This window comes from Penicillium argentinense (genome assembly GCF_028826775.1).
Source record: "Penicillium argentinense strain IBT 30761 chromosome Unknown utg000004l_segment0_segment0, whole genome shotgun sequence".
Lineage (NCBI taxonomy): Eukaryota > Fungi > Ascomycota > Eurotiomycetes > Eurotiales > Aspergillaceae > Penicillium > Penicillium argentinense.
The window spans coordinates 913,873-925,806 of NW_026622663.1; the positions used below are offsets into that span (position 1 = coordinate 913,873).

At 54.9% G+C, this 11,934-nt stretch overlaps 4 protein-coding genes across 4 annotated transcripts; 2 read left to right on the forward strand and 2 right to left on the reverse strand.

Annotated features, from left to right (window-relative positions):
- Window positions 1–635: 635 nt before the first annotated feature.
- N7532_003283 (putative signal transducer) lies at window positions 636–3,050 on the reverse strand (the record flags this gene model as incomplete). Its single annotated transcript, XM_056615777.1, has 1 exon — window positions 636–3,050. One exon carries the CDS (start codon window positions 3,048–3,050, stop codon window positions 636–638), a length of 2,415 nt encoding a protein of 804 aa, XP_056476134.1.
- Window positions 3,051–4,312: 1,262 nt separating this feature from the next.
- Window positions 4,313–4,573, reverse strand: N7532_003284 (uncharacterized protein; the record flags this gene model as incomplete). Its single annotated transcript, XM_056615778.1, has 1 exon — window positions 4,313–4,573. The coding sequence occupies one exon, from the start codon at window positions 4,571–4,573 to the stop codon at window positions 4,313–4,315; it is 261 nt and encodes an 86-aa protein (XP_056476135.1).
- A 764-nt stretch (window positions 4,574–5,337) lies between these two features.
- Window positions 5,338–8,955, forward strand: N7532_003285 (putative RNA binding protein Jsn1; the record flags this gene model as incomplete). The annotated part of the gene is made up of 2 exons (XM_056615779.1): window positions 5,338–5,555; window positions 5,616–8,955. 2 exons carry the CDS (start codon window positions 5,338–5,340, stop codon window positions 8,953–8,955), a joined length of 3,558 nt encoding a protein of 1,185 aa, XP_056476136.1.
- An 882-nt stretch (window positions 8,956–9,837) lies between these two features.
- N7532_003286 (MT-A70 family) lies at window positions 9,838–11,165 on the forward strand (the record flags this gene model as incomplete). Its single annotated transcript, XM_056615780.1, has 2 exons — window positions 9,838–10,875; window positions 10,944–11,165. Coding segments are annotated over 2 exons (1,260 nt in total), but the record flags the coding sequence as incomplete, so codon positions are not given.
- Between the last annotated feature and the right edge of the window lie 769 nt (window positions 11,166–11,934).

Genomic DNA, 11,934 nt, shown 5'->3' on the forward strand with positions numbered 1-11,934 from the left:
GGTCTAGATCGTTGGCATCGATACTAATACTAAGGGAGTAATCGATGGGGTAATTGGTGACGCCTGGCGTTACTAAGGACGGACTTTTATTTTTTATTCCGGGAGTGTGGATCAAAGACTCCCTGAAGATCAGAGGTGGAGAAGACGTGAATAGAAACAGAACAATGGCGATCATGATCCTGACCATTGTGTTACCCTACAGGAAGTATGGTGGGGGGTGTTGACAGCGGAAAACTCTGTCATGAGGATAGATCCACGTCAGACGAGACATTACTCTCCACGGTAACCGAATTCAAATCATAACTCTAATACCCTATGCGTGGAGGTAGGGTAAGTGAAAGAGTAAAAATGCTTTAACTCCCGTCGCCTTCCGCCTCAATCCCCGGCTCGACTCGGCCGTCCCTGACGTTTACCTTGCGACTGACATCATCCAGACCTCTACATACCATAATTATGCCCAGGCTGGTAGTAGTGGAGTGCTGGGGTAGTCAATGACTCAATGTGGAGAAGATGATGTTTGGACTCGAGCCTATTTGGGTAGAGTGTTTGGATTGGATTTCCTGCAATGCAGTGGTGGGTATCAATTGAACTTCAGCTATTGCTATCGTACATTTCTCATCTTAATCGGGGCTGGCTCAACCATCAACCTCCATCGGCTCGGCCGTCGTGCCAGCTCCAGTCGCACCATCCGCCTTGTCGTCCTTCTTCTCCTCCTCGCGCTTGACTGTCAGACCACTGATATGCTTACCGACAAAGCGATCCGGCACACCGCGGGCAGCGGTATCCACCGCGCCGACAAAGCAGCCCAGCATGGAGCTCCAGGTGTACCCCTGCGACAGCATCTTGCGGATCTGTTTGTAAGCGTAGGAATTAGCGTAGGGGAGGTGGGTTTCGGGGTCGCGGTAGCGGGAAGGGAGTGAGGTGATGACACATAGAGATGATGAGATTTCTTTGTTTTCATTGTCAGTATCGGACTCGGATTGGGATTCTTGTGAAGACGTCTTCTGCTCGGAAGAGCTGTCTTCGCTGTCTTCCTCGAATTGGAATTCACACTCACTCGTAAGACGCGGTGGCTTTTTCGCGTTAAAGTACATGCTGTACTTTTTGCTCTGCGCTGTCTTCTCGTCGAAATTCTCTAGGATCGTCAGGTTGCGCCCCGTGTGCTCAATCACTGGTGGGGGTGGCGGGAGGGCTGGTCCCTCATTCACATCAAGTGATTGGGTCTGTGATGGGAGGGTAGGATCCTGGATCGTGGCTGCTGCCGGCGCGGGCGCGGGCGTGGCGTGCAGGGGTGCGGGTGCAGGTGCAGCATCGGTCGACGATGCCAAAGGGGCCTTAGGGTCCAATGGCTCTGTCGTCACGGCGGGGGGATGTGTAACGTGCTCCGACGGCGCGTCCGTAGTTGGCGATTTGATGCTCGCCTGAGGCGCTTCCCCTGCAGCCACTTGGGTAGCACTACCGGTGGCGGCCGGCACGTTGGCTTGATCGCCTGCCGATGACTGCGGTGTTGGTGTTTGTGTTGGTGCTTCGGCCTGGATCGTATCGGCTGCTGCATCGGCTGGTGGCTCGGCTGGGGTTGCCGGTTGGTCAATCTCCATAGCTTGGGCCTTCTCTTCAGATTGCGCTGCGGGGCTTTTGGTCGGCGACGCCTTGCTCGGAGAGGTTTGAGCTGATCGCGAGATGGGGATCTCTACGACTGGCACCGGGTATTTTCCCGGTGTTCTGTTCACCCCCGATTGGCCTATCTCATTGTCCTTGTCAGCAAGGACTGCTGTTGGCGATTTCATTTCGACATCCGCGGTCGCCGCTGGAATTTGCCCATCAGATGAAGTCTTATGATCAGGGAGGAGAGTCGAGGCGGGTTGAGCTTCGGGTTGGGCGTGAACAGGATTTGTCGGGGCAGACGCATCGTCCTCAGCTTGCGGTTGTGGTTGTGATTGCGCAGGCGTAGTCTCAGATTGTGTAGTTACGCCCGACTCTGCTTGTGCTGGAGCGGGAAAATCTCCTGCCTGAGTATTGACATCCGCAGGTTGTGTGGGCACAGACACAGTCGTATCTCCTGGTTGCGCGGGAGTTGGCTGGCCTGGCTCTGCTGGTGCTGTACTCGGTGCGTCTTGCGATTCGCTGGCCTTCTCATCCTTCTCCAGCTTCTTTTTCTTCTTCTCAGCCTTCTCCGGCTTGACCTCGATATCAACCTTGCCCACGCGTGTAAGACGACCATTCGTCCATGTAGCCAGCCCACTCCAGTAGGAAATGACAGGGCCCTCCAGTTGACGATTCTGCAATGCCTCGATCCTGGCCTTTCGTTCCTCCGCTTTCTTCTTTTCTGTCCGCTCCCAGCGATTCAAACTCTTGCTGTTGAGCCGTTCAACTCGCTCAGCTTCGGCCAGACGGTCCTCCTGGGTCATTTTCTTTGGCTTCAAATGGGCCTTTCGCTCCTCGGCCTCCTTCATAGTCGCGATGATCCGGATACGCTTCTCCTGACTGTCCTTGAGACGAGCGTGCGTCATTTCCTTGTTGACCATCGTCTGCCGGCGCGAAGATGATCGTACAGGCCCATCTTCGACTGTCGGGATCCAGGAAATTCGCTCAGACTTCTTTTTCGGACGGGGCGCGGGTACGGCGGAGGAAGAGGACACCATCGGATTGATCTTGACTCTCTTTTGAAGCATTTGGAATCGAAGGTCGGTCTGCGCGCGTCGCTTCTTGCGCTCTTCCTTTTGTAGCTGCTTTTCGCCCTCGTAGTCATTCTGCGCATTCGGGCCTTGGTCGTCATCGTCATCATCGGAGGATGAGTCGAGTCCCATGTCTTCGTCCTCTGCTTCTTCGTTCTCAAACTCGTTATCATCTTCCACTTCCTCAAAGAGCAGCGCAAGGTCGTCGTCGTGAGCCGCATCGAGCAGAGCTGCCATGTGTCGTCCGGCGGTGCTTCGTTTCTCACGCCCTGAAATCAGAGTCTCGAACTGTGCCTCTTGCTCTTCCAGCTCCTCCTCTTCTTCTGGGGAGGACGGGAGCCCCGACGAGGGCTCCGTCTCCATCGGGTCGGCCATGGTTCACAGTTGTGTCGATGATCGATACCAGCTCGGTTGTGCTTCGGTTCGTTTAAATCGAGAGTCTCCAGCGAAACGTGGCTGCTGGGAATAGGTGTTGAATGTGGGAAAGGGTGCAGGTCCACGAGATGCCCCAACGACTGGAACGCGTTGCGGCCTGGGAGTTGAAGATTCGCGGCAAGGCGCGACCGCCGAGCGGCCATGGCGTGTGGCCTGCGGCCGTGGCGGGTGCCTTCCTGCCTCAGGCAGAAAAATCATGCTTCCCGGTCAACTTTCAGTTGGCGCTAGGCACTTCGCTACGCTTGGCCAGGATAATACTTGCATCTGCATCTGCATCTCACCTGGATGCTGCCTCTACAGTCATCTGTTTTCAGACTGGCCTGTTCGGCCCTCATGAAGCCGCCAGGCACACTGTGGTGCCTGGCAGACCTCCGACCGTCCCGCCCACCAAGCCGAGAATGCTCCCCGGACCTTGGCGGACCCTGTACGGCCCACGAGATCTCGCAAGCACTGCGTTAAATGCAAACTCAGCGGTATCAACGGTGTCTATAGGCTGGCTGAGCATTGACCTCGCAACATATCCGAGATGATCTCACCCTACAATTGTATTGACCCAGCCAGCGCACCCATCCAGACAAGGACGAGGACACGTACCTGACCCATCCCTTGCGTGCAACACCCAGAAAAACAGTATCTCGGCACGGTCCCGGAACATCACGACGGCCTGGTCCCTTGCATTTCAAACATTGCATCACCTCCCGTCCCAGGCACTGGCTGTGTATTTGCATCGTATTTGGAGGGTTTCAATCGGGGCCATGGACTGCTTTGACTTGTTATTCTGGACTCGAGACGTTATGAGGCATGACGCAGTCGGAATGCGGGGCTTTCGCGGTCTTCGTGGCTGTCGCTGCGTGCCCACGTCTGGGAGTTCACCAAGCATGCTAAAAACACGCCTTTGTCCATGACAGGGGAGACTTTAACCGGATTGTGTGCGGAATGCTGGGGGTCTGCTAGTGCTAATTTGCTCTCTACGCCTACAAAAGCAAGTGTCTGATGCTCGAGTCGTGCTAGCCTCTCCCGTCTCCAGGAAACTCGAATTTAATCGTTGGGTTTCCGGGGCCATGACATCGATGGGGCAGTGTCAATCCACCGGCGGCCCTGCCGACTCCCGAACGAACCTGACGGGTGGTGTATATGTAAAAACAACACAGGCCGTAGGACAGTTCAGCTGGTAGAACCCACGCTGCCCTCCGTAAAATCTGTCAGGACTGTAGAGCTTGAATTTCGTAGACACCGGCCAGCGAGACCCGCGACAATTGGATTGTGGGAATTTTGAAGCTGAAGAGGAGTCCTCTCCACCAACCACAGCCAACTTCCTCGACATCCGGCCAGCTCCCAACATCTTCTCCTTCTTTCCACCCTGCCCTTCTCCCCTTGACTTCGTCCTCACTTCTCTTCGACTTCTCTTTTCTTCTTTCCGTGAATTCTTCCGTGCGAGTCTCCTCGGTCCGTCCTTCTTCCATCCCCCGGGGGCCTGTTTCTCTGGTTCCTTCGCCTCTTTCCCGCAGCGCAAACTAACTGGCACTCCAGCCACCTCGATCCCTTCGGACCACCCGTTGATCATCCTTTCGCTCGCCTCGTACCAGTCCTCACTCGACACTCCTTCGCGTGCTGGGACTGCTCTCATTCTTATGCATCTCTTTTCCTAAAGCGCCCCGTCGACGACGAGAGATTGCGAAGAAAGCGAACGCCTAAAGCAACAGCAACGCTGATTCGAGCCCGCTGGACTGCCATCGCCTCGGGGCACACGCATCGGAGGTCATCGTTCCCTCAGATTCACCTCGCGCGATTACAGTCGATTCTTCTCTGGTAGGTCACTTTGCGACCTTCGCCTCACTTTTTCCTCCCCACAACCACCTGAGTGGCAGCGCTTTGTCAACCCCTCCCCCCGTTTCTGCGCGGCTCCGGGACTCTCCCGAAGTGAACACAAACATCCTCCGCCTTCACTTGATCCATCAGTCACTGACCTCGACCTTTTTTCCATCACTTACAGGATCCACTTAAATACTCTTGAGGATTTAAGTCCTTTTTTGCTTCCTGCCACCCACCTCTTCGATTCTCACATCCACCTTATGGTTACGACGAACCGCCGCCTCTAAGCACTAGACACTTCATATTTGAGTGACAGACTCAGCATCCCTCCTTCAGATATCTGCGCACGGGCGAGAGAGCGGAACGGACATACAGAGCTGCCTTCTCCCGAGAGGCGAAAGCACACAATCCCGCAATGCTACCGGTTTCGCGCCCCGAGAGCCAGATGAGCTACAACTACATCGCCACCTCCCAGCCCTTGTCGGGGTCGTCGACAGGGCGGAGTTCTCCCAGCGACCTGCCTTCGACTGGACCCTCCAAATCGCCATTCGGACCTGCAGGATCGATCGGTTCTGCGAGGCTTGGGGCTGGATCCCCTTCCCACGAGCTGGGAACTCGCCTTTACCCGAAGCGGTAAGTTGCTTTTTGGCCCAGAAATGAAAGTGAAAGTGCGCTAACATCTGACTCGTACAGAGCTCGTGAGATCCAGGCACAGGAAGGTGTCTCCCCCAGCATCTGGGGTCCGCCCACCAGTGGGCACTCCACCCCGCTTCGCGAGAATATCCCCGAGTCGCCCAGCCAGGACAGCTTTCCCGACCTGATTCCGACCACCAGTGGCCCCATGTCTGGCTCTGGCCGTCGAGCCCGAGCTGGCACCGTGCCCTCCCGATTCCCCCCTATGACCACCCTCAACGAGATGGATCTCGAGCAGCCGTTCATGTCGCAGACATCTCGTACGACGCCCTCAACCAGCCCTTTCCGACCCCCCGGTGTCTCTGGCATCGACTCGGGTGTAAAGGTTGCGACCTCCGCCGGCGCTCCCAACCCGGCTATGATTTCACGTCTTCGAGCTGGCTCGATGCCCCAACGGAGCAGTCTGCTGGGCGGTGGTGGACCGTTCGGCCCGTCTTTGTTCTCTACCAACTGGTCTACTGGTCGCGAGAGAGCCACTACACTCACGAGCATTCGATCCTCCGAGGGCCCGACTTCCCCGAGCCAGTCATCCTTCTCGCGCGACGGTTTGGCCGACTCCGACGTGAAGACACTGGACTACTTGGGTCTTGCGGAGACTCCCCAGCAGGCGAGGGCGACTCTTGCACGGCCCTCGATGGAGGCACTTTTGCAACAGCAACAGCAGCAGCAAGCATCTGCTCTGCCGCCACTCCTGGCTGAGCTGGCGATGATGAAGAATAACAATAATCGATTCCGCTCTTATTCCGTGAATGCTAAGGAAAAGTACGCCGATGACGAGGATCTGGAATACGAGAGCCGTTACTCTCAACTTCCTTCGGGAACCCTAACTCCCTCGGCCGCTGCAACGGCTGCTCAACTCGCCGCCACCCAAGCCCAAATTCACCAGCACAACTTGGCCGTTCAGGCCTTTGCCAATCACGCTAACGTGAGCCGACCTCGCGCGCGCACCGCCGGTATCCTGGAGGCTCCTCCCCAGCGATCCTCCATTCGAAACTACCTCGCCACTCCCTCCCGTCTCGGTGACAACAGCTTCAGTGCGGCTGACCTGCCTATCTCGGAGAATGGCGAGTACGACGAACTTGCGGATGCGGTCCAAATGATGCGTCTTGGGGCCGGTGGAGCTGCCGTGGGTGTGCGACCTGGTGGTGAGATGGCCGACGAGAACAACCAGGACGGACCGACTCGTGCTCTGTGGATTGGGAGCATTCCTGTGTCAACAACCGTGACATCCCTCGAGGCAATCTTCGGTGTTTACGGCAAGATCGAGTCCACCCGAGTCCTGACTCACAAGAACTGTGGATTTGTGAACTTCGTGAACATTGAGGCCGCCGTTCAAGCCAAGTCGTTGCTCAACGGTAAGGAGATCTTCCCAGGCGCCGGCCCTGTACGAATTGGTTACGCCAAGGTCCCTGGCGTTTCTGCCACTGGCACTCCCGGTGCCAATGGTATCCAGTCCTCCCCCACTCCCGATCCGACTTTCAAATCCAACGTGGGCGCCGACAACATTGACCAGACGAACAACCTGGGTGCTGCGCCGGTCATTCCCGATCTTCCCGACCTGTTGCCCGAGATGGTGGACATCGTCCGGGACTTTGCAGCTAGCGACGAGGACTTGCATAACATCACCAACAGCATCCAGAATGCGATTGAATATGACGCGTTCGAAGATGAGATCCCTCCTGTTCAGGAGCCCAGCCAGACACGAATGTTCGATGCGCCTCGCCTGCGTGATATTCGCAAGCGAATTGACAATGGCGCTTGCCCCATTTCAGAGATCGAGGAAACTGCTGGCTCTATGCTCCCCGAGATCGCTGAGCTCTCCTCGGACTACCTGGGTAACACCGTCGTGCAGAAGCTGTTCGAGTTCTGCTCGGAGTCTACCAAGGAGCAGATGCTGACGCACATTGCTCCCCATCTTGCCGAGATTGGCGTTCACAAGAACGGTACCTGGGCTGCGCAAAAGATCATCGATGTTGCCAAGACCCCTGCTCAGATGCAGATGATCGTGGATGCCCTCCGACCTTACACTGTTCCGTTGTTCCTTGACCAGTATGGCAACTACGTTCTACAGTGCTGCTTGCGCTTCGGTGCTCCCTACAACGACTTCATTTTCGAGACCATGCTGAGCCGTATGTGGGAGGTTGCTCAGGGCCGCTTTGGAGCTCGTGCCATGCGGGCCTGTCTCGAGAGCCACCATGCCTCCAAGGACCAGCAGAGAGCGCTTGCTGCCGCTATCGCCCTTCACAGCGTTCAGCTCGCTACCAACGCCAACGGCGCTCTTCTCCTTACCTGGTTCCTCGACACTTGCACATTCCCCCGCCGTCGCACCGTTCTCGCCCCCCGACTTGTCCCCCACCTTGTGCACCTGTGCACTCACAAGGTCGCCTACCTTACAGTGCTCAAGGTCATCAATCAGCGCAACGAGGCCGAGGCTCGGGACATCGTTCTAAAGGCTCTCTTCTTCAGCCCAGGCGATGAGGTTCTGGAGAAGATTCTGTCTGACCAGACTTCTGGCGCTACTTTGATCTTCAAGGTCTTGACCACTCCCTTCTTCGACGAGTCAATGCGCGCGGAGGTGGTGAAGAACGTCTCCAAGGTTCTCACCAAACTCAAGGCCTCCCCCAGCCAGGGATACAAGCGTCTCATGGATGAAGTCGGTCTATCTTCGCGTGGCGCTGGACGTGACCACCACCACAGCCGCGACCATGGCGCCAGCCACTCTTCCACTCCCGAAAAGTCCCACCGTCAATCCTCTCGTCACGGAAGTGTCAACTTCCCCTCGCAGCCTCCCATGGAGCGACAGTACAGCGGACAGTTCCCGTCAGCTATGCTTGGCCAGGACAGCTCGCGCCCTATCTCTGCTGATCAGAACAACCCCCCTCTCGACCCGTATGGCAGCAATGGACTCAATGGATTCGGCAACCCTCTGAACGGACTCGGCGGCGTCAATGGCGTTGGCTTCCCCCAGGACTCTAGCGCCCCGCTTTCTCAGCAACAATTGCAGTACCAGAACTACCTGGCAGCTCAGGCTCGCGGCGTCTCTGCCGCCGGCATGTACCCCGGTATGCCCGGCGCCAACTACGGATACCCTGGCGGCTCGCCTTCCGTTGAAAACCTGCGCTCGTTGCAGACTCAGCAGACCCCTCTCTCCGCTGCCCCGGGCCAAATGAGCCCTGGACCCATGCTGGGCCAGTCGAACTACCCTCAGCAGCAGTTCAGCCCGGTGGTCAACCCAGCCCAGATGTACCAATATCCTCCCCAGTACTACACTCAGGCACAGGCCGTGCAGGGGCAGTCTGGTGGAGGCCGACGTGGACGGGTGAGTTTCTATGACTACTAGGTTGGCAAGTTCAAGGCAAGATACTGATGATAAGCTCTGCAGCGCTGAATCGACCCGCGTATGATTTTAATTGAAATTTTCAGACCGCTTTCATCATCATGTATAAATCCATTTCCGTTCACTTTTTTTATTTTTTTTATTTTTTATTTTTATCTTTTTCTGCGGCCATTCTATCATGGAGATTTCAGCGGGTTTTTTGCTATGGATGAGATTCCTACCTATCTCTAACTCTCATTTTCTCTTCCTGGCTGGACGCTGGCTCGCTGGCAGGTTGGGATGGGAGAGATGGGGATCTTCGGTATGGAGATTCTAGGGGGAGCATGCAATGGAATGCAAAAAAAAACGGGTAGTGTGGACCACAACATCTGATGCTTTCTTCATGGAGCCGAGCGTTTTCTTTTTTTGGTTTTCTCCTCGATCTCGAATGATCCATGTATCAAGCCCTTATCTTTGATCTTCGAGAAACCTACATTTGACAGCGAGACTGCACTACGGCGTGGTTCCAATGGATAAATTTAGCGTGTATCATCAGTAGCATACCTTAGGGTAAAGAAAAAGGTTCAATGCCTTTGTATCCATCGTAGGGAATTATGCACACTACTGCTAGTAGTTCCTAGGCTGCGGTGTGAAGCCTGGCGGGTGTGTCCGTTTCGAGGTCAACACCGCCGCACGTCGACGGGTAAAACACCGCAGCAACAACTTCAACCCTCCCGCTCCCAAACATCACCACCAACTCCCAACCCACAGGCCACGCGATCGTCGAGTAGGTCACTTGCTGGTTAAAATGAGTACCGAAGAAGACAGGACAGCCATCCTCTTCCAAAACCCTTCACAATCACTCTTCATCATCGACATCCCCACATCAATCGCCCAAGCACAGGAGCTCAGCACCCTGCAGATGCAACACCACCAACCACTCATCACATCTGCCCATGGAAACAAGAAAAAAGAACTCTTCTCTCAACATCCCCGCTAACAACACCGTGGGGATCCCTCGAGCCAACAACAGACGCCAAGCGGAACAAACTGCTAGCAAACACCCCAGAGTCCGAGACAAATTTCCATGAAAATGTCATTGCGCCAGCTGTACAGAGAGCACTAGGCGAGCTCGCCTTTGCCTTCCACTCAGGTGCAGTCACCAAATGGTTTCATCCTAGACATCTTCTGGATGACCACATGCAGCGCAGAGACAAGGACTGGGTTGAATGTGAACTGCACAATGGAAAATGCGGCCAAATGACCCAGGGCGAGCCACCATGTATTCTCTCACCAAGTACTCCAAATCTTTTCTCCTCCACCTGCGCCCTGAACACCCTCGTGAAGAATCCCTCGCCGGAATCGACTGTGATTGGTATTCCCAAGAGAACGACAGAGCAGGGCTCTGTCGTATATGAGGAATACAGAATCCCACCTGAAGCAGCATTCGTCCAAGGCCTACTGCCCTTAAAGACCTCACACCGGAACCAACTGCAAGGTACAGGAAAACACCCCATCCCACCACTCCCCAAACAAAAGAAATTCAACCTCATCCTCGCCGACCCTCCCTGGCCCAATAAATCCGTCCGACGAAACAAAGACTACGATACAGATTTCCAGATGTCAGATCTGATCTCAAGCCTCGGCGCCGTGCTCCGGGATTACTCGTACCCGCCAAACGCCTCGCGGGAAGTCGACGCCGACTCCATGAACGCCCATAATGCAGGCGGCATGCACGATGAGACCATCGCCGCAATCTGGGTCACAAACTCGTATAAAGCGAGAGTGGCGGCGCACGAGATGTTTACCAGTGCTGGTTTTAAGTTGGTTGAGGAATGGGTCTGGGTTAAGGTGACGGCGGACGGACGGCCTGTTTATCCGTTAGATGGGATTGTGAAGAAGCCGTATGAGATTTTGATGGTTGGGCGGCGGAGTTCGAGGAATGTGAGTAAATTCTAGTACCTGAGGTACGACTCTTCTTTTGTTCTGGGCTAAAATGGCGTGACATGCAGAAGGTGGATGTGACTAGACGAGTCATCGTCGCAGTACCGGACGTCCATTCCCGCAAGCCAAATTTGAGAGAGCTTTTCGAGAAAGTCTTTTTCGCTGGTGGTGGATGCGGGTATTCTGCGTTGGAGATGTTTGCGCGGAATTTGACGGCGGGATGGTGGGCTTGTGGTGATCAAGCTATTAAGTTTAATATGGAGGATTGGTGGGTTGAGAGCGAGGATTGATTGGGTAATGATTGGATAATGATGAGAATTGTATTTGTGAGATCTACCTCGGTAGCTCTATGTCCTGGTAAGTACGATTTCCTTGTGGAGGTACCCGTTGTCGAAGTAGAAAGTGAGAGCAGTCCAACTTGTACAGCTCGATGGTGTGGATCGGACTAGTACAACTGATCTCGATCGAACGTTAATCTAGATCCTACGGGCGATCTTATCTAGTGACTCAACTCGCGCCTATGGTAATCTATTACGATGCATTGCTTTGACCGAAGGCCGACAATAGTTTAGTGCTGTAGGTAAGTCGAAGTGTCGTCGGGCTAGTACAACATCTCGATTGAACAAGGTTAACCAAGATCTCAGGCAATCCTGTCTAGTGACTCACTTCGCGCCTTCGGTAATTTATTACGGTGAAGAGCTTGCCCCGAAGACCGACGATACACTAGTGCTCTATTTAATCGGTCAGCACTTGGGGGCCGTTAGGTAAATATCTGCGGAATTCGCCCGCGGCTGACAAAGGCCGATTTGCAGCGGTGAAATCGAGACACTTCAAAATATCTCGATGTCGCACAATTCGGCAAGTAACCTACTTCTGCCTCGACATCCCCAGAAAAACATTCTCATATCAACTGGCTACATCCTCGCAGCCATTTGGATAATTTTCTCGCCAACTACGACAGGCACTTATCTCCGAGATCTCTGTCGGGGCTAAATATTTAGCCTCTCGCAATCAGATCCGCTCTCTCCAATTCGGCTTTTCCGTCCTCCACACTCCCCA